Below are 25,998 nucleotides of genomic sequence, written 5' to 3'. Positions count from 1 at the left end.
TTCACTGATAATCAGGATCAATCATCAGTATTGATCAGTGATAGAGACAGCTGAGGATCAGTAATAGTTTGAATAATATTCCAAGTCCATGTTAGCGTGTGTCATGTGTGGAGAGAGCTGCAGTTCCTCACTGTGACCACTGGAGGGCGCTGATCACTCACACCTGTTGTTCTGTTTCTGCTTCATCTGACTTCATCCGACATCTACTCTCATGTTCATCATCACATTATTGACAGTGAACTGATCAGCGTTTACTTCCCTCAAGTGGTCATGATGAGGAACTGCAGCACTGATCAAAATGTTGATCTATTCATTTAAGTAAAGTTAAAGACTTTTTTATTGCAGTTTGTACAACACAAAAATCCAACAAGAAACAATGTTGCTGTTAACGTCTACATGTTGTTCACAAAGCATCAATTCACTTACTTTTGGTCACAGAAAAAATATTTACAGACAATTTACCATCATAGACAAATTCAAAAATAGTTTTCATGTCCTCATTACTACAGGAAGTATAAATACCATGTGACTGAAAGGTGTCAGTGTATGAAGGTCAAGGTCCTATTTATTTTGGTAGCATTATTGGTTAACATTAATATGTTTAAAAAACACTGAAAAAAGCACAAATGTCAGGACATGTCAAAATTTGTCCAGGCCCCAAAAACCCCCTCAGACCCCAGAGGGTTAAGCAACACATATGTAAACCAAGGTGCTTCACATTAAAGTAATTCAATAACAAAGATACAAATTTAAAATTAAATCAATGGTTAGGACTATAAAATCAAGGAACTCAAGGAAAAAAATAACAGAAAGCAAAACAAATAAGGACTTTGACCTGGTTTAATGGACATATACAATAAGGTATCATCCACATAGATGTGATATGGGACCATATAGATCTCAAAAACAGAATGAAGAGGGAGCATATACAAAGCAAATAAAATCGGGCCCAGGATGGAGCCCTGAGGCACTCCACCAGAGACAGAGGCTGGTGAAGAGTAAGACTGGCCTAATTCCACAGAGAAAGTCCTTGCAGTAAAATAAGATTCCAGCCACTAAGGCTGAATCACAAATACCAACCTCGGATGTTAGCCTATTTAAAAGAATACAATGATCTACTGCATCAAATGCCACACTCAAATCTAATAAAACCAAAACTGCACAATTTCCTGAATCCACAATTAATAGCAAACCGTTTACCACTCCTTCCTTAAGGCACAAACCTCTCTGTCAAACCAAGGCTGTTTTCTAGATTTGAGCTTCCTAGCTTTGACAGGTGCAATATCACTTAAAGTACCAGTAGATAATGTATTAAAGCTGTCGACTAAACTATCCACATCTGAATACTGTCATAGCATCTGCTGAGAGTTCTGCAAAAAACCTTAGTGAACTGTGCAGCGGTGGAGGAACTTCTGACTCTAGACAAATATGTGGAGAGTCTATTTTTAGATTCTAGGACGGTAATAGACCAATCAAAAATTACTGGCAGATGACCAGACAAGCTGCTGGCATGAAACTCAATATTTGCTATAGGAAAAACTTGTGTGTGTATGTGGAGAGTTTGTGGCTACAGAACAAACCTGTGTCCACTTGACAATAATCTCTGAATATCTGGAATCATTGTGGACGTTGGTGTCAGGTCACTGCAGCTCAGTGATACTTCTCTGATGTCACAGTTTGTCACCTCTGCAGCAAACTGCAGCTAAACTTAAGAGAAACACAACATACTTATATTCACGCTGACACCTGTCCTGGAATAATTATTTTCATCTTTTGAAGGTTTTCTTCTGAAATAAGAAGAGATTCACCAGGAATCATTTCAAACGTGTTTAAAAAAGAAACCAACTCCGTGAATCTGAGAATGTGTGCGTGAGCTTTGATAGACTGAACTTTCTGTTCAGGCTAGTTCTGTACCGGGAGGAGACTCTGACTGCTTCTCTGGACACAGAGACACTGAGGAACCAGTAAACCAGGCTTTAAATGCAGGATAAAGAGGCTCAGTGAATGTGGTGTTGAAGGTGTAGATGTGGGTCAGTGTGTCAGAGGAGACTGTGTAGAAGGACAGAGTGCTAGCAGGCCAGTCCAGGTACACTGCTACTCTACAAGAGGAGGAGGACGAGAGAGCTGTTTGTTCCTTACTGTGCAGAACAGAGTAACCATGATCTGAGCATCTCAGACACCAGGACTTATCATTGTATCCAAAATCACAGTCGTCAGTGTTTCCTTTCCTTTGGTTTCGTCTATAACTCACTGTTATATAAACAATTCCTTTCCACTCCACCTCCCAGTAACAGCGACCAGTCAGACCATTACTACACAGCAGCTGAGGCCAATAGTCAAATCTGTCTGGATGATCAGGATACGACTGGTCCTCCTCCACACGAGTCACCTTCCTGTTGTTGTCAGACAGTTTGATGTTTCTGTGCACAGTGTTTGTGTCGATTGTGAGTTCACAGGAATCTGATGGAGAGAACAAGACACAGTAACAGTTGCAGTTACTCATTTGTCACCTGGTTGAGTGTGAGCTGCTGTGTTGGCATGAACCTCATTAAAAACATACTTACACTTCTTCAGACTTGGTCTCAACCATTGGACTCCACCAGGCTCCAACCTGTAATGATGAGGGGGGTCAGGTCAGCACAAACCAGTGTTTCCTACATGTTATTGTTTATATAAGACTTAAATCCACCATGAAGCCAAATGACATAGAAAATGTTTGCAGCTCTTCCTGTCAGACCTCGCCATACCTGAGAGTGTCCAATCTTGGTGTTCCCCAAGGCTCCATCCTTGGCCTCTTATTGTTTTCTGTTTATATGCTTCCACTAGGACATCCATAAACACAATATTCGTTATCACTGTTAGCAGCAGACCTATCCATACCTGAGAGTGTCCAGTCTCCAGTGTGGATCCTTCAGTCCGGCAGACAGGAGCTTCAGTCCGGACTCTCCTGGATGGTTGTAGCTTAGGTCCAGCTCTCTCAGATGGGAGGGGTTGGAGCTCAGAGCTGAGGCCAGAGAAGCACAGCCTTCCTCTGTGACCAGACAGCCTGACAGCCTGTGAAAAACGAAACAACACCAGTACTCTGGTTGAGGAACCCTCTGTGAATACTATCTGCTCTCAGAGTTTAGAAAGTTCTGCTAAAGTTTAGTAAAAGGTCATGTGACAAATTGTCAAAGCTGTTTATCCACTGATGTCAATCAGATTTTAATTAGGCATCAGTCAAAGTTTGATGAATCCTGACCTGAGAGTCTCCAGTTTACAGTGTGGACTCCTGAGTCCATCAGAGATCAGCTTCACTCCTGAGTCCTGCAGGTCGTTGTTACTCAGGTCCAGCTCTCTCAGTGCAGACGACTGGGAGCTGAGAACTGAGACCAGAGCTTCACAGCTTCTTTCTGACAGGTTACAGCCGCTCAGCCTGCAGAGGAAATAACAGAGAAAAGGCAAATCTGGACTTATTTCTTTTTCTCTCAAGTTGAGTCCATCTCAGTGTCTTTTTGTAACGATGAATGAATCCAACTCTCTACACACTTACAGGACTTTCTTGGAGAGACTGACCACTGGCAGCAGCCTCAGAAGAGCCTCCTCTGAAGCAGAGTATTTCTTCAGGTCAAACACGTCCAGGTCTTCTTCTGAAGACAGTAAGATGAAGACCAGAGCTGACAACTGAGCAGGAGACAGTTTTTGTTTGGAGGGTTTCCCTGAACTCAGGAACTGTTGGATCTCCTCCACTAGAGAACGATCCTTCAGTTCATTCAGACAATGGAACAGGCTGATGCTTCTCTCTGGAGAGAGATTCTCACTGAACTTAGTTTTGATGTACTGGACTGTTTCCTGATTGGTCTGACAGCCACTTCCTGTCTGGGTCAGGAGATCTTGTAGGAGAGTCTGATTGGTCTGGAGTGAGAGGCCCAGGAGGAAGCGCAGGAACAAGTCCAGGTGTCCATTTGGACTGTTTAAGGCCTTTTCCACAGCACTCTGGTAGAAGAGTTTCACTGCAGATTGGTCTGTTGTTGTTTCAGGCGTCTGGGAGGTTGTTTGTTCCTCTGACAGTAGATTGACTCCAGAGTTGATGAAGGTCAGATGGACATGAAGAGCAGCCAGAAACTCCTGAACACTCAGATGGACAAAGCAGAACACCTGGTCCTGGTACAGTCCTCTCTCCTCTTTAAAGAACTGTGTGAACACTCCTGAGTACACTGAGGCTGCTCTGAGATCAATACCACACTCTGTCAGGTCGGATTCATAGAAGATCACATTGCCTTTCTGCAGCTGCTCAAAAGCCAGTTTTCCTAAAGTTTCAACCATCTTCCTGTTTTCTGGACTCCAGTGTGGATCTGTCCCAGTTCTTCCATCATACTTGATGTTCTTCATTTTGGTCTGAACCACCAGGAAGTGGATGTACATCTCAGTCATGGTATTGGGCAGCTGTCCCCTCTTTCTGGTTTCCAACAGATCCTCCAGAACTGTAGCAGTGATCCAGCAGAAGACCGGGATGTGGCACATGATGTGGAGGCTTCGTGAGGTCTTCATGTGGGAGATGATGGTACTGGCCTGATCCTTATCTGACAACCTCTTCCTTAAGTACTGCTCCTTCTGTGGGTCTGTGAACCCTCTGACCTCTGTCACCACGTTGACACACTCAGGAGGGATCTGATTGGTTGCTGCAGGTCGTGTGGTTATCCAGAGGCGAGCGGAGGGAAGCAGTTTCCCCCTGATGTGGTTTGTCAGCAGCACATCCACTGAGGTGGACTTTGTAGCATCAGTCAGGATCTCAGTGCTGTGGAAGTCCAGAGGAAGGCGACACTCATCCAGACCGTCAAAGATGAAGAGAACCTGGAAGTCTTCAAAGCTGCAGATTCCTTTGGTTTCAGTGAAGAAGTGATGAACCAGTTCCACCAAGCTGAACTTTCTCTCTTTCAGCACATTCAGCTCTCTGAAAGTGAAGGGAAATGTGAACTGGATGTCTTGGTTGGCTTTGTCTTCAGCCCAGTCCAGAGTGAACTTCTGTGTTAAGACTGTTTTCCCAATGCCAGCCACTCCCTTTGTCATCACTGTTCTGATTGGTCCATGTCTTCCAGATGAGGTTTTAAAGATGTCTTCAGGTCTGATGGTTATTTCTGGTCTATCTAGTTTCCTGGATGCTGGATCAATCTGTCTGACCTCATGTTCCTCATTGACCTCTGCAGCCCCTCCCTCTGTGATGTAGAGCTCTGTGTAGATCTGGTTCAGGAGTTTTTGGCTTCCTGCTTTAGCGACTCCCTCAAACACACACTGGAACTTCTTCTGCAGGTTGGACTTGAGTTGACGTCGACACATGGCAGGAGATTCTGAAAGAACAGGCAAAGAAACATTTCTTTAAAGAATAAAGATACAGATTGATTCCCCACAGAGAAACTTCTTCATCACTTTGGAAATGTCACATATGGCTTTTATCCATCATGTTAAACTGTTAGAGGAATTTAAATGTTACCCTCAGGTTTGTTAATCCACTTTACTTTAATGTAAGTCAAAAACACTGTTGAGCAGGGCCTGTTATCTCATCTCTTCCTAAGGTCAGTCTGTTCTGACCTTCACTTTCTGATAAGACACTTAGTATCGAAACCCAGATGTTTTGCAGTTTCATGGGAAACTGCCTCCTCTTTGTTCTTTTATCACATGACTGTTTGTATCATAGTATTAAAATGATGTGCTGCCCAGCTAAGAACCAGTGACCCTCATGCTTTACCAAGTTGCTGTGTGACTGTTACTCCTTGCAAGTAAAACTTCTATATAATCTTACCGAAGTTCATCCTCTGAGTCTATTTGTAAAAGAATTTACCTAACATAAACCTTTATAGAAATCCTCTTACTGCTCTGCAGACAGTCGGCCAGCTCTTCCTGCTTCATTCCCCTCAGGAAGTTCAGTGTGATCTTCAGAAATGCTTCTCTGCTGCTCCTCCTCTGCTCTTCATCCTGCCCGTCCAACACCTCCTCATCCTCACTCTGACTCTCTGGGGAACCTGAAGTCAGAACCTTCTGCATCTTCTTCAGCTCGTTCTTCACAAAAGTGACAATGTGGTTCCCCAGCAGCTGGAACAGAGAACTGTATGAATACCAACTAAAATGATGGCCCCGAAACATCAGGTCCATGTTGGGCCCTGGTCTAAGAAGTGCAGCATGGAGATGACTGTGAACAGAACAGATGTGAAAGCAGTAGTTATACATGTACAGACCGTAAATATGGAGTCTGGCTGTGTTGGATGGTGCTGGGCAGACTGAGCACTGGGAACCTCTGAGCTCTCCTGGTCCACTCTGTGGAGGAATCATAAAGAATGAGCTCACATGATGTCTGTCCACACAGAGACCAACACAAGGTAAAGGTCCAGGAAGTAAGACTTGGATGTGAACAGTGAATCAGATGAGTCCCTGTAGTGGTAAAACTTTACTAGTCCTGCTGATCCCACTGAGAATCAGCAGCTCAGTCTGCAGCTGTTTGTTTGGTTCAGTCCCAACAACTCCAACATAGATCTCTCCCTCCCTCACTGAACACTGCTGCAGAGTCCTGGAACAAGGCACCTACAGCCAGTGTCTGCTTGTGTCAGACTGGTTGTACTGGGCAGCTCCCAGTATGAAAGATCAGAACAAACAGAACTGGAACTTCTCTCTCAGCTGCTTTTTCATTCTTCACATGATTTCTGTCCTGATGACATTTATAACAGAAACACTTTGGATCTCAGATGTGGTTGGACAACATGTCACACAAACTCCACCTTTTCTGGAAAAACTTGACTCAGACTGAAAGTTACAGCTTACGTCTGATCAGTAGGTGGACTTCCTCCTTCAAAGTCAATTATATGATCATTTGACCAGTCACTCTTGAGGGACACACAGCTGGGTTCAGGAGAGTCTGGTCTCTGCTGCTGGATCCTGAAACAAAGACAGGATAAATGTGCATGTTGGATAAAAAAAATGTGCATGTTGGATAAAAAAAATGTGCATGTTGGATAAAAAAAATGTGCATGTTGGATAAAAACTGATGGAAATATTTTCAGTCTCTTAATCAACACATAAGCTCTGACATGGAAAAGAGTCCTGGACTCTCCCAGATCCTCATCTCACCTCTGAGATTCGGTCTGTCTCTCATGGTCCCCACACAGACTGGGTTTATCGGGGCAGACTCCTTCCTGTCTGTCTTCACACTGATCCATGCTGGTGAATCCACATCAGCTCACACACACTTTGTCCCTTCACCTGGAGAGGAGACACAAATCATTCAGATGCTGCTTTGTATCATTTCTCCTTTAAAACCATCAGCTGCTGCACTTCTACTGTCAGGCCACTAGATGGAGCCATGAACCTGCAGCGACCTTCAACATCGTGGCGGTTACTTTCGGTTTTTTATGGACTCAGGTGACTCAGAGTATCTAACTGAAGTGTTAGTTAGTTTCTGTGTTTGACATGCGCTGTAAAAAAAAACACCGCTGCCTGTTTATCAAACACCCGATCACGTAAAGGCGACTGAGGCCCAGTCGGTTTCTGAATCCACCCTGAGTCCACCATATATGGCCTGTTCTCCGGCCGAGCTCAGGCCGCTTTTAATATTTCCTCTCCGCCTCCTAAACAACGACTGAGAGTCCAAACAGAGACCGTATACCGACTCTCTGCTTCTCTTCCTGCGCCGTTTCAACACGACAAAAGCGCAAAGTAAAGAGGAAAACAGTGAAAATGTGCTGAAATTACCTTGAGATGGTGAAACAAGCTGCGCCAAGACTTCTACAGAAAGTGAAACTAACCTGGGACCAGGGTGGGAGGGGTCTGTTTGAAATGATCTGCTCGAAATGATCTGCTCATCAAGATAACTGCAGTAACAGCAGAAATACCACAGAGTAGAAGTGTTATTGCAGTAATAGTCCAAAAGTATCAGCATCCAAATGAAGCCAAAGTAAAAGTATTCATTCTGCAGAATTGCACATTTCACATTGATGTATCTGATATTAGTGGACCATGCAGTCCATAATCCACAAAAAGTTTTTGCAACAATACATGTGTTAATGTGATCACCATCTGATCTACAGGAAGCAGCAGCTGCAGCATGAGGACGCCCAGCAGCTTCATCATATTTTAGATGAAGACACATTCATTCAGATCATTCAGTCCTTCCTGCTGTGTTTGATTGGACCTGAAACCCTGTTTAGAGCTGGAGACCTGCACGACCTGCACCAGCTGTCAAATTGATGAGTCAGATATTAGACAGAAATCTCCACATGTCCCTGTTAGGACACACGTCTAAAGATGTAAAGGTTGACATGGAGTCAGCTGACTACATCATATTTAGGTTGATCCTCGGTCGTCCCGTAAATCTTGTCCACTTCATGTCTGTATTGTCCCAGGGAGGAAAGTGACAGTTCCACACATACATACATGTGACAGCAGGTACTTGTTCTGTCTCGAAGAGCTTGTAAAACACCTGTAATGACCCTTGTTAGTTCTGTTGGAGCTTTTTGCCTCTCAATACACTTCGACAGTTACTGTGATAAAAACGTGCTTTTGTGAGGAAGTCCAAAATTTCCATTTCCTTTAAAAGGCCCCAGTTTGTGAGTTCTGACCCTGGACTTTGTTTCTAATCTTATTAGAATAAATAGGGTTTAGGAGGCTCTTACTTTCCATCCATTACATTTATTACATGTACTACAGATACTTGAATTACAACCACAAAAGGAAAGCAAATATTAAAAAATATTGAACAATGTTTGTCCTGTAATAAATGTAGCATACACATTTAAAGGATTTAAAATACAAATAAGGAATCATTTAGCACATAAATTTAGAATTTTTATAATTATTCGAATTATTAATTTGATGAATCTAAATGTATGAGTGAACTTTCTGTTCAACAGTCAAAAGTTTCTGTAACAGGAAGAGACTCTTGTCTGCTACTCTGAACACAGAGACACAGAGGAAACAGGAAACCAGACTGTGAACGCAGGTTACAGAGGCTCAGTAAATGTGGTATTGTAGGTGCAGATGTGGATCAGTGTGTTAGAGGAGACTTTGTAGAAGGACAGAGTGCCAGCAGGCCAGTTCAGATACACTGCTACTCTACCAGGGGAGGAGGGGGTGGGAGAGACAAATCTCTTTTTATTATTGTGCAAGACAAAGGAACCACCATTTGAGCATCTCAGAGTCCAGGACTGATCATTGTATCCAAACTCAGAGTCCTCACTGGCTCCTTTTCTTTTGATTCCTCTGTAACTCACTGATATAAACACATTTTCTTCCCACTCCACCTCCCAGTAACAGCGACCAGTCAGAACATTACTACACAGCAGCTGAGGCCAGTACTCTAATCTGTCTGGATGATCAGGATACGACTGAACCTCCTCCACAAGAGATGCCTTCCTGTTGTTGTCAGACAGTTGTAGTTTTCTGTTCACTGTGTTTGTGTCGATTGTGAGATCACATGAATCTGGAGAGAACAAGACACAGTAACAGCTGCAGTTACTCATCTGTCACCTGGTTAAGTGTGAGCTGCTGTGTTGTCATGAACCTCAATGAAAACACACTTACACTTCTTCAGACCTGGTCTCAACCATTGGACTCCACCAGGCTCCACCCTGAAAGGACAAGGGAGGTCAGTTCAATGCAAACCAGTGTTTCCTAGATGTGCTAATATTCACATAAGATTCAAATCCAGCATGAAGCCAAAGGACAGAGAAAAGTTTTACAGCTCTTCTTGTCAGACCTCTCCAGAGGTAGCAAAAGTACTCACATTCCATACTTAAGTAGAAGTACAGATACTTGTGTAAAAAAAGACTCTGGTAAAAGTAGAAGAACTGACTCAACTCCTTTACTCAAGTAAAAGTAAGAAAATACAGGGTCTGAAAAGTAAAAATGTTTTTTATGTAGAAAGTTGTCAGGAGCTGGTGTCGACGTGGAGGTGCGGGAGAGAAGGAGAGGCGGTAGAACCCAAATGTTGGACAACAAAGGTTTTATTTCCTCCTGGGACTTCCAGGGCAAAACAAACTAAAACACGTGGGAACCAGATGAAACGGTAAACAACTGAGATAAGACCGGGTGAGACAGTCGTCATAAAAACACACCTTACCAGGCAAACTAACACTCCATACACAAACACATTAACTAACTACAACTAATGCTTCGGCGGGGAACAAAGGAAATGAGGAGGCATATATAGGGGGAACTCAAAAGATAATTACACACTGGTGAAAGGGATAAACACAATAGACAACAGGTGAAACTAAAACTAAACACAAATAACTAAAGTAAAGCTGCCAGGGACCAGAGCAGGGGGAAGACAGGAAGTCTCTTCAACATAAAGGTCCCCCGGCAAAAAGTCCCAAAAGGGGACTCATGACAAAAGTACAGATATCTGTGTTTTACATTTAAACACAGATATCTGTACTTTCTACATAAAAAACATTTTTAAAAGTAAAAAGTCGTCAGAAAAATAAATACTCAAGTAAAGTACAGATACCTGAAAAATCTACTTAAGTACAGTAACAAAGTATTTGTACTGTGTTACTTACCACCTCTGGAAAAGGGAGGCATTTAAAGATGGAGACAAAGGCTCAATCAAACATATCCAACATGAGCTGGAGACCAGATTAAAGCAGGATAAGGAGGACTGCAAACAATGGGTTGCATGGGAGGCAGCATAAAGCCAAAGAATACAAGACAGCTGGAGCAGAGAAGCAGCTGCAGTGGACTCACCTCACTGAGCTGCAGGACTGAACGATGCAGGACATCCCTCATCCCCACTGTCATCAGGCTCTACAACACCTCAGCCAGTGGCAGATGACGACTGACTACTCTCACTTCTGACTGACTGATTAACCACAAGACTACCTGGATTTCCCTTTTAAGTATTAATAAAGTTTATCTCGTCATTACACATTATTGAACTGATCAGTGTTTACTGCCCTCAGGTGGTCACAGTGAGGAACTGCAGCACTGATCAAAATGTTGATCTATTCATTTAACTTGACTGCTCCTTAAAAGTGATTGTTGTGTGGTGAACACAACTTCCATAACATTGACTATTTTGTGTGGGTCTGAAATGTGAAGATTTACTCTTTATCATTATAGACTTTTTTATTGCAGTTTGTACAACACAAAAATCCAAGAGTTGCTGTTAATCCAATGTTGCTGTTAACGTCTACATGTTCACAAAGCATCAATTCACTTATTTTTGGTCACAGAGAAAAAATATTTACAGACAATTTACCATCATAGACAAATTCAAATATAGTTTTCTTGTCCTCATTACTACAGGAAGTATAAAACCATGTGATTGAAAGGTGCCGGGGTATGTAGAGAATTTGTGACCACAGAACAAACCTGTGTCCACTGGACAATATCTCTGAATCTCTCTCTCTCTCTGATATCACAGTTTGTCACCTCTGCAGCAGACTGCAGCTGAACTTCAGAGAAACACAACATATTTATATTCACGCTGACATCTGTCCTGGAATAATCATTTTCATCTTTTGGAGGCTATCTTCTGGAATAAGAAGACATTTACAAGGAATCCTTTCAAAGAATTTCAAAAAAGAAACCAACTCCATGAATCTGAGAATGTGTGAGTAGGCTTTAACAGACTGAACTTTCTGTTCGGCAAGTTTCTGTAGCAGAGGGAGACTCTGTCTGCTACTCTGAACACAGAGACACTGAGGAATAAAGCCAGGCTTTAAACCCAGGATACAGCGGCTCAGTGAATGTGGTGTTGAAGGTATAGATGTGAATCAGTGTGTCAGAGGAGACTGTGTAGAAGGACAGAGTGCCAGCAGGCCAGTCCAGGTACACTGCTACTCTACCAGAGGAGGAGGAGGGGGAGGAGACAGCTCTTTGTTCATTATTGTGCCAGACAGAGTAACGACCATCTAAGCACTTCAAACTCCAGGACTGATCATTGTATCCAAACCCAGAAGCTTCACTGGCTCTTTTCCTTTTGTTTCCTCTGTAACTCATTGATAAAAAAACAAAAACCTTCCCATTCCACCTCCCAGTAACAGCGACCAGTCAGACCATTACTACACAGCAGCTGAGGCCAATAGTCAAATCTGTCTGGATGATCAGGATACGACTGATCCTCCTCCACAAAAGTCGCTTTCCTGTTGTTTTTAGACAGTTGTAGTTTTCTGTTCACTGTGTTTGCGTCGATTGTGAGTTCACAGGAATCTGATGGAGAGCACAAGACAGTAACAGCTGCAGTTGCTCATCTGTCACCTGGTTAAGTGTGAGCTGCTGTGCTGTGTTGTCAACCTCAATAAAAACACACTTACACTTCTTCAGACCTGGTCTCAACCACTGGACTCCACCAGGGTCCATCCTGAAAGGATAGCAGGCATCAGGTCAGTGCAAACCAGTGTTTCCTACATGTGTTATTGTTAGCAACACACCATGAAGTTAAAGAACAGAGAAAATGTTTGCAGCTCTTCCTGTCAGACCTCTCCATGTCCAGTTTTGGTGTTCCCCAAGGCTCCATCCTTGGCCCCTTACTGTTTTCTGTTTGTAAGCTTCCACTAGGACATTTGATCCATAAACACAATATTTTTACTATTACTGTTAGCAGCAGACCTATCTATACCTGAGTGTCCAGTCTCCAGTGTGGATCCTTCAGTCCGGCAGACAGGAGCTTCACTCCGGATTCTCTTGGATTGTTGTAGCTTAGATCCAGTTCTCTCAGATGGGAGGGGTTGGAGCTCAGAGCTGAGGCCAGAGAAGCACAGCCGTTCTCTGTGACCAGACAGCCTGACAGCCTGTGAAAAACAAAATAACACATATGGAAGATCCTTGGATAATGTTGCTGTGCCCAGTCACATACAAGATGAAACTGTCAGCAATGACTCAGTATTCTGGTTGAGGAACCCTCTGTGAATACTGTGGGTTTTTCTTTGTTGTTTGTTGGCAACGTGATAATATACAGTCAAACCCGAAATTATTCATACCCCTGGCAAATTCTGACTTAAAGTTACTTTTATTCAACCAGCTAGTTTTTCATTAGAAATGACACAGGCGTCTCACAGAAGAAAATAATGATAATAATAATGATGTACAAGAGGCAATGTGGAAAAAAATTATTACTCTTTTTTTTTTTTTTTTTTACATTTGAACAAAAAATGGCATGTGAATAAAAGTCAGAATTTGCCAGGGCTATGAATAATTCAGACTTGACTGTAAACTCAAAATCATCTGTGATATTTGATCATTCAGCAACAAACAAAAAATGATGGAAAATTCTCAGAGTTTAGAAGGTTCTGCTAAAGTTTAGTAAAAAGTCATGTGACAAATTGTATCAGCAGACACAGTCTCACACAGATTACAGCTGTTTATCCACTGATGTCAATCTGATTTTAGTTGGGCGTCAGTTAAATAGGCTGATGGATCCTAACCTTAAAGTCTGCAGTTTACAGTGTGGACTCCTGAGTCCATCAGAGATCAGCTTCACTCCTGAGTCCTGCAGGTCGTTGTTACTCAGGTCCAGCTCTCTCAGTGCAGACGACTGGGAGCTGAGAACTGAGACCAGAGCTTTACAGCTTCTTTCTGACAGGTTACAGCCGCTCAGCAGAGGAAATAACAGAGAAAAGGCAAATCTGGAATTAATTCTTTTTCAGTCAAGTTGAGTCCATCTCAGGGTCTTTTTGTAACGATAAATGAATCCAACTGTCTACACACTTACAGGACTTTCTTGGAGAGACTGACCACTGGTAACAGCCTCAGAAGAACCTCCTCTGAAGCAGAGTATTTTTTCAAGACATCTAGGACTTGTTCTGATGACAGTAAGATGAAAACCAGAGCTGACAACTGAGCAGGAGACAGTTCATCTTTGGAGGGTTTCCCTGATCTTAGGAACTCTTGGATCTCCTCCACTAGAGAACGATCCTTCAGTTCATTCAGACAGTGGAACAGGTTGATGCTTCTCTCTGGAGAGAGATTCTCACTGAACTTAGTTTTGATGTACTGGACTGTTTCCTTATTGGTCTGCGAGCCACTTCCTGTCTGTGTCAGCAGACCTTGTAGGAGAGTCTGATTGGTCTGGAATGAAACCCCCAGGAGGAAGCGCAGGAACAGATCCAGGTGTCCATTTGGACTGTTTAAGGCCTTGTCCACAGCATTCTGGTAGAAGGGCGTCCCTGCAGATTGGTCTCTTCTTGTTTCAGGTGTCTGGGAGGTTGTTTGATCCTCTGACAGCAGATTGACTCCAGAGTTGACGAAGGTCAGATGGACATGAAGAGCAGCCAGAAACTCCTGAACACTCAGGTGGACAAAGCAGATTACCTGGTCCTGGTACAGTCCTCTCTCCTCTTTAAAGATCTGTGTGAACACTCCTGAGTACACTGAGGCTGCTCTGAGATCGATGCCACACTCTGTCAGGTCAGATTCATAGAAGATCACACTGCCTTTCTGCAGCTGCTCAAAAGCCAGTTTTCCAAGACACTCAACCATCTTCCTGTTCTCTGGACTCCAGTGTGGATCTGTCCCAGCTCTTCCATCATACTTGATGTTCTTCATTTTGGTCTGAACCACCAGAAAGTGGATGTACAGTGGGTACGGAAAGTATTCAGACCCCTTTAAATTTTTCACTCTTTGTGTCATTGCAGCCATTTGCCAAAATCAAAAAAGTTCATTTTATTTCTCATTAATGTACACTCAGCACCCCATCTTGACAGAAAAAACCAGAAATGTAGAAATTTTTGCAAATTTATTAAAAAAGAAAAACTGAAATATCACATGGTCATAAGTATTCAGACCCTGTGCTCAGTATTGAGTAGAAGCACCCTTTTGAGCTAGTACAGCCATGAGTTTTCTTGGGAATGATGCAAGTTTTTCACACCTGGATTTGGGGATCCTCTGCCATTCTTCCTTGCAGATCCTCTCCAGTTGTATCAGGTTGGATGGTGAACGTTGGTGGACAGCCATTTTCAGGTCTCTCCAGAGATGCTCAATTGGGTTTAGGTCAGGGCTCTGGCTGGGCCAGTCAAGAACGGTCACAGAGTTGTTCTGAAGCCACTCCTTTGTTATTTTAGCTGTGTGCTTAGGGTCATTGTCCTGTTGGAGGTGAACCTTCGGCCCAGTCTGAGGTCCTGAGCACTCTAGAAGAGGTTTTCTTCCAGGATATCTCTGTACTTGGCCGCATTCATCTTTCCTTCAATTGCAACCAGTCGTCCTGTCCCTGCAGCTGAAAAACACCCCCACAACATGATGCTCCCACCACCATGTTTCACTGTAGGGATTGTATTGGACAGGGGATGAGCAGTGCCTGGTTTTCTTCACACATACCGCTTAGAATTAACGCCAAAAAGTTCAATCTTGGTCTCATCAGACCAGAGAATCTTATTTTTCATAGTCTGGGAGTCCTTCATGTGTTTTTTGGCAAACTCCTGGGCTTTCATGTGTCTTGCACTGAGGAGAGGCTTCTGTCGGGCCACTCTGCCATAAAACCCCGACTGGTGGAGGGCTGCAGTGATAGTTGACTTTGTGGAACTTTCTCCCATCTCCCTACTGCATCTCTGGAGCTCAGCCACAGTGATCTTTGGGTTCTTCTTTACCTCTCTCACCAAGGCTCTTCTCCCACGATTGCTCAGTTTGGCTGGACGGCAAGGTCTAGGAAGAGTGCTGGTCATCCCAAACTTTTTCCATTTGAGTATTATGGAGGCCACTGTGCTCTTAGGAACCTTGAGTGCTGCAGAAATTCTTTTGTAACCTTGGCCAGATCTGTGCCTTGCCACAATTCTGTCTCTGAGCTCCTTGGGCGGTTCCTTCGACCTCATGATTCTCATTTGCTCTGACATGCACCGTGAGCTGTAAGGTCTTATATAGACAGGTGTGTGCCTTTCCTAATCAAGTCCAATCAGTTTAATTAAACACAGCTGGACTCCAATGAAGGAGCAGAACCATCTCAAGGATGATCAGAAGAAATGGACAGCATGTGAGTTAAATATGAGTGTCACTGCAAAGGGTCTGAATACTTATGACCATGTGATATTTCAGTTTTTCTTTTTTAATAAATTTGCAAAGATTTCTACATTTCTGTTTTTTTCTGTCAAGATGGGGTGCTGAGTGTACATTAATGAGAAATAAAATGAACTTTTTTGATTTTGGCAAATGGCTGCAATGACACAAAGAGTGAAAAATTTAAAGGGGTCTGAATACTTTCCGTACCCACTGTACATCTCTGTCAGGGTATTGGGCAGCTGTCCTGTGTGTTTGGTTTCCAACAGATCCTCCAGAACTGTAGCAGTGATCCAGCAGAAGACAGGGATGTGGCACATGATGTGGAGGCTTCGTGAGGTCTTCATGTGGGAGATGATGGTACTGGCCTGATCCTTATCTGACAACCTCTTCCTTAAGTACTGCTCCTTCTGTGGGTCGGTTAACCCTCTGACTTCTGTCACCACGTTGACACACTCAGGAGGGATCTGATTGGCTGCTGCAGGTCGTGTGGTTATCCAGAGGCGAGCGGAGGGAAGCAGTTTCCCCCTGATGAGGTTTGTCAGCAGCACATCTACTGAGGTGGATTCTGTAGCATCAGTCAGGATCTCATTGTTGTGGAAGTCCAGAGGAAGGCGACACTCATCCAGACCGTCAAAGATGAAGAGAACCTGGAAGTCTTCAAAGCTGCAGATTCCTTTGGTTTCAGTGAAGAAGTGATGAACCAGTTCCACCAAGCTGAACTTGTTCTCTTTCAGTACATTCAGCTCTCTGAAAGTGAAGGGAAATGTGAACTGGATGTCTTGGTTCGCTTTGTCTTCAGCCCAGTCCAGAGTGAACTTCTGTGTTAAGACTGTTTTCCCAATGTCAGCCACACCCTTTGTCATCACTGTTCTGATTGGTCCATGTCTTCCAGATGAGGCTTTAAAGATGACTTCAGGTCTGATGGTTACTTCTGGTCTGTCTAGTTTCCTGGATGCTGGATCAATCTGTCTGACCTCATGTTCCTTATTGACCTCTGCAGCCCCTCCCTCTGTGATGTAGAGGGAGGGGCTGTGTAGATCTGGTTTAGAAGGGTTGGGTTTCCTGTTTCAGCAACCCCCTCAAACACACAGTGGAACTTCTTCTACAGGTTGGACTTGAGTTGATGTTGACACATGGCAGGAGATTCTGAAAGAACAGGCAAAGAAACATTTCCTTAAAGAATGAAGATACAGATTCATTCCCCACAGAGAAACATCTCCATCCCTTTGGAAATGTCACATATGGCCTTTATCCATCATGTTAAACCTTTATAGAAATCCTCTTACTGCTCTGCAGACAGTCAGCCAGCTCCTCCTGCTTCATTCCCCTCAGGAAGTTCAGTGTGATCTTCAGAAATGCTTCTCTGCTGCTCCTCCTCTGCTCTTCATCCTGACCATCCAACACCTCCTCATCCTCTCTCTGACTCTCTGGGGAACCTGAAGTCAGAACCTTCTGCATCTTCTTCAGCTCGTTCTTCACAAAAGTGACAATGTGGTTCTCCAGCAGCTGGAACAGAGAACTGTATGAATACCAACTAAAATGATGGCCCCCAAATATCATGTCCATGTTGGGCCCTGGTCTAAGAAGTGCAGCATGGAGATGACTGTGAACAGAACAGATGTCAGAGCAGTAGTTGTACATGTACAGACCATAAATACGGAGTCTGGCTGTGGTGTCGATGCTGCTGGGCAGACTGAGCACTGGGAACCTCTGAGCTCTCCTGGTCGACTCTGTGGAGGAATCATGAAGAATGAGCTCACATGATGTCTGTCCACACAGAGACCAACCCAAGGTAAAGGTCCAGGAAGTAAGACTTGGATGTGAACAGTGAATCCGATGAGTCCCTGTAGTGGCAAAACTTTACTAGTCCTGCTGATCCTATTGAGAATCAGCAGCTCAGTCTGCAACTGTTTGTTTGGTTCAGTCCTGACAGCTCCAACATAGATCTCTACCTCCCTCATTGAACACTGCTGCAGAGTCCTGGAACAAGGCACCTACAGCCAGTGTCTGCTTGTGTCAGTACTGGGCAGCTCCCAGTATGAAAGATCAGCACAAACAGAGCTGGAACTTCTCTCTCAGCTGCTTTTTCATTCTTCACATGATTTCTGTCCTGATGACATTTATGACAGAAACACTTTGGATCTCAGACGTGGTCAGACAACATGTCACACAAACTTCATCTTTTCTAGAAAAACTCAACTCTGACTGAAAGTTACAGCTTACGTCTGATCAGCACGTGGACTTCCCCCTTTAAAGTTAATTATATGACCAATCGACCAGTCACTCTTGAGGGACACACAGCTGGGTTCAGGGCAGTCTGGTCTCTGCTGCTGGATACTGAAACAAAGACAGAGCTGATAAATGGGCATGTTGGATAAAGACTGATGGAAATATTTTCAGTCTTTTAATCAACACATAAGCTCTGACATGGAAAAGAGTCCTGGCCTCTCACAGATCCTCATCTCACCTCTGAGCTTCGGTCTGGCTCTCATGGTCCCCACACAGACTGGGCTTAGAGGGAGGACTCCCTCCTGTCTGTCCTCAGACTGATCCATGCTGCTGAATCCACATCAGCTCACACACACTTTGTCTCTTCACTTGGAGAGGAGACACAAATCATTCAGATGCTGCTTCTGGATTAAAAAGTCCAGGCTGAACAAACGTGGAACATAACCTTAGAAAAAGTGCCTGTGGCTGCCATCACTTCTGTACTGTCAATATGAAGACCACAGCCTCATTACACAGCAGTACAACAATAACAAGAAACAGCTCTGATTCAATTAGATCTATAAGTTTTATTTTAAAAGGAAACACCAGTATAGTGATGGATCTGACTTTACTCTGGTGGAGACAAATGTTTTCTACACGTAAACTGGGGCGCTGTCAGAGATTCCGGGCCCATTCAAGAATCTGACCTGCCTACATAAAGTTAAAGATCCATTTCCTGGACTCCTGTGAGTCGTGGGCCCTTGGAAATGTCCAAACTCCCCACCCCTCTCCCTTTGTCACTGATTGGATATAAACATCAGCTGTTAATCTGATTGTTTGATCCACTAAATCAATAATCCAACAACAGACAAAGTGATGTTGAAGACAAAGTGAAAGTAAACTCACAGTTTGTTCAGTCCAACACTCCTCACTCAACGCCTGCAGAGAAAGGTCTGACACTGCTGAGCTGGTTTATGGAATTAGTCAGAGCTCCACCAGAAATGGAAACAGACAGGTATTGCGGGTTGGACCAGTTTTGTTAGATTTAATGTTTGTGAAGATTCTCAGTCATCCAGGTAAACAAATAGTACTTTGTTACTGTATTTAGTCAATCACCATGGATGGATTATAGCAGAGGTGGTCCATCCATGTTCCTTGAGGGCCACTGTCCTGCTCATTTTCCAATTATCCCTGCCCTACCCACTGTTGGTTACCTGGATCATGTGTGTTCAGCCAATCACAAGCTTTATCTGTTCACTGTAAACTATACAGACTGGTTCTCAGTGAGCAAAGGTCACATGCTGAAGTCTGATGAAACCAGTCAGTCATCTGAGTTTAATTAGCAAAAACTAAATGAACAATTTAAAATGAGAAGTGCATCAAATCTTAAATCTATATCATTAAAATGAATGAAATACAGTCTGCAGAACAAACAGGCTTCATATCCAACAGGATTCACTGATAATCAGGATCAATCATCAGTATTGATCAGTGATGGAGACAGCTGAGGATCAGTAATAGTTTGAATAATATTCCAAGTCCATGTCAGTGTGTGTCAGTATTAACATGTGAATTAATATGGAGAGAGCTGCAGTTCCCCACTGTGACCACTGGAGGGCGGTGATCACCCACATTTGTTCTTCTGTTTCGGAGGAGGTCATCTCCCAGTTTGAGACAACGCACTTCTGCCTTCCCTCCACAAAGACATGAAGTGGGTTGATGTGAGCTGAAGTGGACTGAAGTGAACTGGAATTGTCTGATTTGGGATTAAAGGCAACAGTTTTTGTAGCAGATGTGAAAAGTGTTTCATCTAAATGTTTCAAAGGTTCAGTCACTGTTTGTGTATTTTATAAATGATTTCTGTTTGCACAGAACTTTGATCCCTGACATTCCTGTTTCATTTGGAACTTTTAGAGAAATGCTGTGTGATCCTTTAAAACTCTGTTGTTGGATATTTCCCTTAAGCTGGGGTCAGACACTCACCTTCACCTGTGTTGACTCTACCCGCCTCTGCACCTGAAACACATCATCAGAAAACTTTGGTAAGAATACCACATCAACCCTTAATGGACTGATTTCACCGAGCAGCTTTCAACAACGTTTAGTAAAGACCAAACACACAGTTTTAAAGAAGCTCAGTTTCAGTGTGGACGGAGGCTGAAACTCAAGCAACTCCAGGTCAAAAACTCCACAAGAACCTTTCAATATCATGAGATTCACCAAATTAAAATCTCACATGATACAACTGAAGAGAAATGGTGATGTGCGAAATGAGACAGAGTGAGACCTTGTGCTGCTCAAACACTCTCTGGTCTGTGGAGGTTTTGGCTGATGGTCCAAGAAACGTGAAGCAGAGACTTGCTCTGTTTGTTTTTACGCTGCTTCAGCATTTTCTGCAGGAAGATTCTAAATGTCTTCCTGAGAAATATCTGGATCCACCTTATGTGCTAATGTGAACTCACAGCGAAACCTAAAGTGACAATGCTCCCCTTGTCTTTCAGAGTAACCTCAGGGTTCAACATCTGCAGCAGAATTTAAACATGGAATCTTTTTCTCTCAGCTTCAGAAGAAAACTGTTTCCAAAAGTCAAGGAGAAAATCTCAACTGTTTCTGTGACACATCAGTTTAAATGAATAAATCTGATTACTGATCAACAGAAGTACATTAACTCTGAACCACATTTCTTGAACTAATAAAAGTGTGGAAAGCTTTCTCAAGATCATGAAGATTCAAAAATGGTTTGACCTTGGCTAAAATACGTAGTTGAAAAAAAAAAAGCTCTAATTAATCAAATTTAAAACTACTATCAAAAGTCACACCAAGGTTTTCAACAGTTGGTCTCAACTTTGAAGTCGGCGCACCAGAATCTGAAATTACAGGTGCAGTTCTTGGTTTCTTTTCAGAACAAAGTGAAACTAACCTAGGACCAGGATGGGAGGGGTCTTAGAGATAGAGATTAGAGATACAAGGTAACTGCAGTAAAGGCAGAAATACCACAGAATAGAATTTCTGCATTTAAAGTGTTATTGCAGTAATAGTCCAAAAGTATCAGCATCCAAATGTAGCCAAAGTAAAAGTATTCCTTCTGTAAAATTGCACATTTCACATTGATGTATCTGATATTATTGGACTCTGCAGTCCATAATCCACAAAAAGGTTTTGGAACAATACATTCAATTCAATTTTATTTGTATAGCACGAAATCACAATTCAAATCATCTCAAGGCACTTTACAAAAACAAAAAACCCAACAAATCCCTTATGAGCAAGAACTTGGTGACAGTGGAGAGGAAAAACTCCCTTTAACAGAAGAAAAAACCTCCAGCAGAACTGGGCTCAGTTTGGGCAGCTATCTGCCTTGACCGTTTGGGGTGAGTGGATAGAGGAGCACCGATGGTATCACCATATCACCATTTCACATAAATGGATCAGGTAATAGTGAACTATGCAGTCCATAATGTGCCGAAAGTTTTAGCAGTAAAAGAATACAAGTGTTAATGTGATCACCACCTGACCGGCAGGAAGCAGCAGCATGAGGACACTCAGCAGCTTCATCATGATTCAGCTGAAAACACCACAGATACTGACTCCATCATCCAGTCCTTCCTATTGTGTTTGATTGGACCTGAAACCCTGTTTTGAGCTGGAGACCTGCACTACCTGCACCAGCTCTCAAACTGATGAGTCAGATATTAGACGGAAATCTCTACATCCCTGTTAGGACACGTTTAAAGATGTAAAGGTTGACATGGACATTTATCACCACAGCTTGTCCAACACGGACACACAACGACACTGTTCAACTGGACTGAACGAACTTACCAGTGATGTTGAGTCAACATTTGTCAGCACTTGCACCATCATCTGTCTTCACGTCACACCAATACAGACCTGAGTCTTCAGTATTCAGTCTGGGCACATGAAGTCTAATTCGTCCTTGTCTGAGGATGTCTTTGTCAAATTGGACTCGTCCTAAAAACTGTTTGTCCTGAGACTTTGGGACCTCAACACCCTCATTTTGATGAAACAGGACTGGGTCTTTGTCCTCAGTTATCAGTTCACAGAAGATGTTGACTGACGTGAGCTGTGGTTGTGAAGGTCTGTCACATAATGAAAATCGACTGAGCAGGAAGGAAGGAAGTTGCATTATGGGAAATGTAGGACCCAGAAATTCAGGATAGCTCAGTCTGCTGCCTTGTTTGTGAATTCAGCTTCATTATTTATATCAGAAAGCTGATCATTGTCAACTTTGATGTGATGTGGAGACCGTGCGGCTGCATTGCAAAGTGGGACAGGCTTGGATATGGCGGCTGAGGTCACAGTGTGTGTTTTACAGATGTTTCTGTTTTTTTGTCATTATAATATACTTAAATGAAATGGTGGCAAGCGAAGTTTACAAATATAATAAATACTCCAGTGTTTAAAAAAAAAAACGTTTCAAGAACAAAAAAGCTTAATTTCAAGAGAACTATTAACTGTTGTTCTTTTTTGCTTAAGTTTGTACTAAGTTTGGACTTTTGTTAGTTTAATTATTTAATTTAGCTTAGTTTAGTTACTAATTAGGATTCTATTTGTGTTTTTATTTAAGGCAAGGCAAGGCAAATTTATTTGTATAGCACCATTCATACACTACGCAATTCAAAGTGCTTTACAAGGCATGTAATTACATTAAAAGTTTGGAAAAAAGCATCTAAAAACAAAGACATTTAACATAAAATGCATTTAAATCAAATAAAGTAAATTAAAATAAGATGTAAAAGCACATTAAGAAAACAAGGATGAACAATTATTTGAAGGCAGCAGTAAACAGCAGTGTTTTCAGTCCTGATTTGAATGAGCTGACAGTTTGACCAGACCTCAGGTGTTCAGGAAGTTTGTTCCACAAGTGAGGAGCATAGTAACTGAATGCTGCTTCACTTTGTTTGGTTCTGGTTCTGGGAACACACAGTAGACCTGTCCCAGATGACCTGAGGGGTCTGGAAACCTCATAGGGAACTAATACATCTTGAATATATTTTGGTCCACAACCATTTAGTGCTTTATAAACTAGCAACAAGATTTTAAAATCTATCCTTTGGACTAATGGTCCTGGTCCTGGAGCTGTTTATCGCTGATGTGCAGTTACTGGCCCCACCAACTTGCAGTGTCTATTTGTTGTTTATTGTTGCTGTTCTTTTCTCTCTGCTCTATCCACTCACCCCAACCGGTCGAGGCAGATGGCCGCCCAAACTGAGCCCGGTTCTGCTGGAGGTTTTTTTTTCTTCCGTTAAAGGGAGTTTTTTCCTCTCCACTGTCGCCAAGTGCTTGCTCATAAGGGAATTGTTGGGTTCTTAGTTTTAGTTTTTGTAAAGTGCCTTGAGATGATTTGTATTGTGATTTGGCGCTATACAAATAAAATTGAATTGAATTGAATTGAATTGAATTAATGGTCAGCCAGTGTAGTGATCTAAGAACTGGTGTGATATGGTCCAGTTTCCTGGTGTTTGTAAGGACTCTGGCAGCAGCATTCTAGATTAGCTGCAGCTGCCTGATTGACTTTTTGCTAAGACCTGTGAACAAGCCATTACAATAATCTAACCTACTGAAGATAAATGCGTGAACAAGTTTTGCTGCATCTTGTTTAGACAGAAAACCTTTTATTCTAGCAAGGTTTTTCAGGTGGTAATAGGAAGATTTAGTGATGGATTTTATGTGGTTGTTAAAATTCAGGTCTGAGTCAATGATTACAGAAATTTGAGAAACCATGGCATGACTGGACAGTCAAATCTGATCTACATTTGGTGTTGTCTTTTTAATTTGAGAAGCTACTGTGGTTAACCTTTCCTACGGCCTGAACCAAAATAAGTGACAATTTAAATACCATAGATTAATAAAACACACAAACACTGCAAGTAAATACTTATCTAATATACTATAAATAGATACTCTGAACAAACCAAAGTGATAAATGTAAGGATTCTGAAGTCCAACAGGTTTATGCCCCCAGAATGTGACTGGATTTAGGTTTATCTTGGTCCCTATATCAACAGACTGAAGGCAGGGGTACACCCTGGACAGGTACTGGCGTCACATCCACTGTAATTCATCCTCTTCAAACGTCTGTCCTGAACAGTTAAGTCTAAATCCTGTGGTCCACTTTGTATTGTTGCACTGAGCACAAAAGTAATTCAGATTGTTATAAAGTTTGGAATAAGATCTGCTGACTAAATCAATCAATCAATCATTTATTTACATAGCTCTTTACAACACTCAAAAATGAACAAAGTGCTTTCGAAAACAGCAAAATAAAACAGTAAAAGCAGAATCATAAGACTAGAATAAAAAAAGTAAAATGGTATTAAAAGCCAGTCTGAACAAGTAACTTTTAATCCTAGATTTAAAAAGGTCCAGGTCAAGTGATGGTGCGCACATCAGTGGGAAGCTTGTTCCAGAGTCTGGGCCCGGCAATGGTGAAAGCCCGGTCCCCCCAGTGTTTGTATTTTAACCTTGACTTAAGATTTTTCAGGTATCTGTACTTTATTTTTCTGACGACATTTTACTTTTACTCCCTACATTTAAACACAAATATCTGTACTTACTACTTACATTATCAGCGGATGACGACACGACGTAAAAGACGTCACTAACTAGAGAGGAAAATTGAGTGATTGTACAGGTTATGATAGAGAGAAAACTTGCAGTGCGACATGGCCGAAGACAGGGATCCAGGAAGTGTTGCCGAGCCCGACAACGATGCAGCAGATTCAGAAAAGCAAGACATTCCCCATCCATGGCCGGATTTTAAAAGAACCATTCGATGTTGTCAGTTTCAAGAATGATTCATGGTGAATCCATTGTGTTTTGTTTCCTGTACCAGCACTGTGCAGGGTGTATTATTAGAAGAGGAATATCCTGGTTTTTGTGCTGAACTTTTTTAGTTTTGCAGAGTTATCAAAAGATGATTGTGTATCATTGATGACAAAAAAAATCATTTTTACTTTTTCACTTGAGTATATTTCAGACCCTGTATAGTAAAGGAGTTGAGTCAGTTCTTCTCAAGATCATGACGATTCAAAAATGGTTTGACCTTGGCTAAAATACGTAGTTGAAAAAAAAAGAAGCTCAAATTAATCAAATTTAAAACTACTATCAAAAGTCACACCAAGGTTTTCGACAGTTGGTCTCAACTTTGAAGTTGGCGCACCAGAATCTGAAATTACAGACTCGCCAAATAAAATCTAATCAGTCTTTTGTTCATTTCAGTGAAGGAAGATATGTCTTAAATTATTCCATAAACAAAAAGAGGACAAATTACTCTGATTAGAGGTCAGGATCAGTCTCTGTCCTGATCTGCTGTCTGTACTGCAGCAGCTTTAGTGTCATCACTCACCAGATGGGACCTCAGGTTTGTACAGACCAAAACCACCAGTGTCAAATCAACTTAGTGTTCATTTATGACTAAAAAGTCTTAATACGTGACCGGAACATAACACACATAAACATGAACATAAACACTTGTGCTGATTTAACACTGGTGATTTTGCTGTGTACTGTATTTGGGCACGGAGTTACGCAATGTATATTATAACAACACTTAGCAGAACTATTATAACAGTGACTATTCCAACTACAGTGTTCACATAGGCCTTAACGTGGTTCCAGTCGTATAATCTGACTTCTTCCATATCTGGAACTCTTCCTGCAAGAAGACAAAGTCTGATATTAGGTGGGTCAACTCTGAAGTGTTGGACGACTACATCAACAATAATAAAAAAAAAAAAAACTGCAGCAGATGTAGAAATGAAACATTAATGAGTACTAACAAGTATAAGTTAATACTGCATGAATCCCACCTAC

At 42.3% G+C, this 25,998-nt stretch overlaps 1 protein-coding gene and 2 pseudogenes across 1 annotated transcript; all 3 read right to left on the bottom strand.

Moving 5' to 3' along the window:
- Positions 1-319: 319 nt before the first annotated feature.
- LOC113127128 (NLR family CARD domain-containing protein 3-like) lies at positions 320-7,774 on the bottom strand. Its single transcript, XM_026301407.1, has 10 exons — positions 7,720-7,774; positions 7,099-7,230; positions 6,793-6,906; positions 6,213-6,291; positions 5,850-6,069; positions 3,533-5,327; positions 3,242-3,415; positions 2,881-3,054; positions 2,565-2,611; positions 320-2,460 (listed from the first exon to the last, which is right to left on the bottom strand). The coding sequence occupies exons 2-10, from the start codon at positions 7,185-7,187 to the stop codon at positions 1,898-1,900; spliced, it is 3,255 nt and encodes a 1,084-aa protein (XP_026157192.1). The 5' UTR covers positions 7,188-7,230; positions 7,720-7,774; the 3' UTR covers positions 320-1,897.
- A 1,101-nt stretch (positions 7,775-8,875) lies between these two features.
- On the bottom strand, positions 8,876-10,829 carry LOC117152619 (neoverrucotoxin subunit alpha-like; annotated as a pseudogene).
- A 203-nt stretch (positions 10,830-11,032) lies between these two features.
- LOC113127129 (protein NLRC3-like) lies at positions 11,033-17,534 on the bottom strand (annotated as a pseudogene).
- Between the last annotated feature and the right edge of the window lie 8,464 nt (positions 17,535-25,998).

The sequence above is a fragment of the Mastacembelus armatus genome, chromosome 2 (genome assembly GCF_900324485.2).
Source record: "Mastacembelus armatus chromosome 2, fMasArm1.2, whole genome shotgun sequence".
Classification (NCBI taxonomy): domain Eukaryota; kingdom Metazoa; phylum Chordata; class Actinopteri; order Synbranchiformes; family Mastacembelidae; genus Mastacembelus; species Mastacembelus armatus.
This window is presented reverse-complemented; position numbering and strand designations above follow the sequence as displayed.

Coding starts and splice junctions, on each gene's coding strand:
- LOC113127128 (XM_026301407.1), bottom strand. CDS start 7,187: ATGGATCAGTGTGAAGACAGACAGGAAGGAGTCTGCCCCGATAAACCC. Junction 6,292..6,792: donor AGTCCACCTACTGATCAGAC/GTAAGCTGTAAC, acceptor ATTCCTCCACAG/AGTGGACCAGGAGAGCTCAG. Junction 6,070..6,212: donor AGCCAGACTCCATATTTACG/GTCTGTACATGT, acceptor TCTCTGTTCCAG/CTGCTGGGGAACCACATTGT.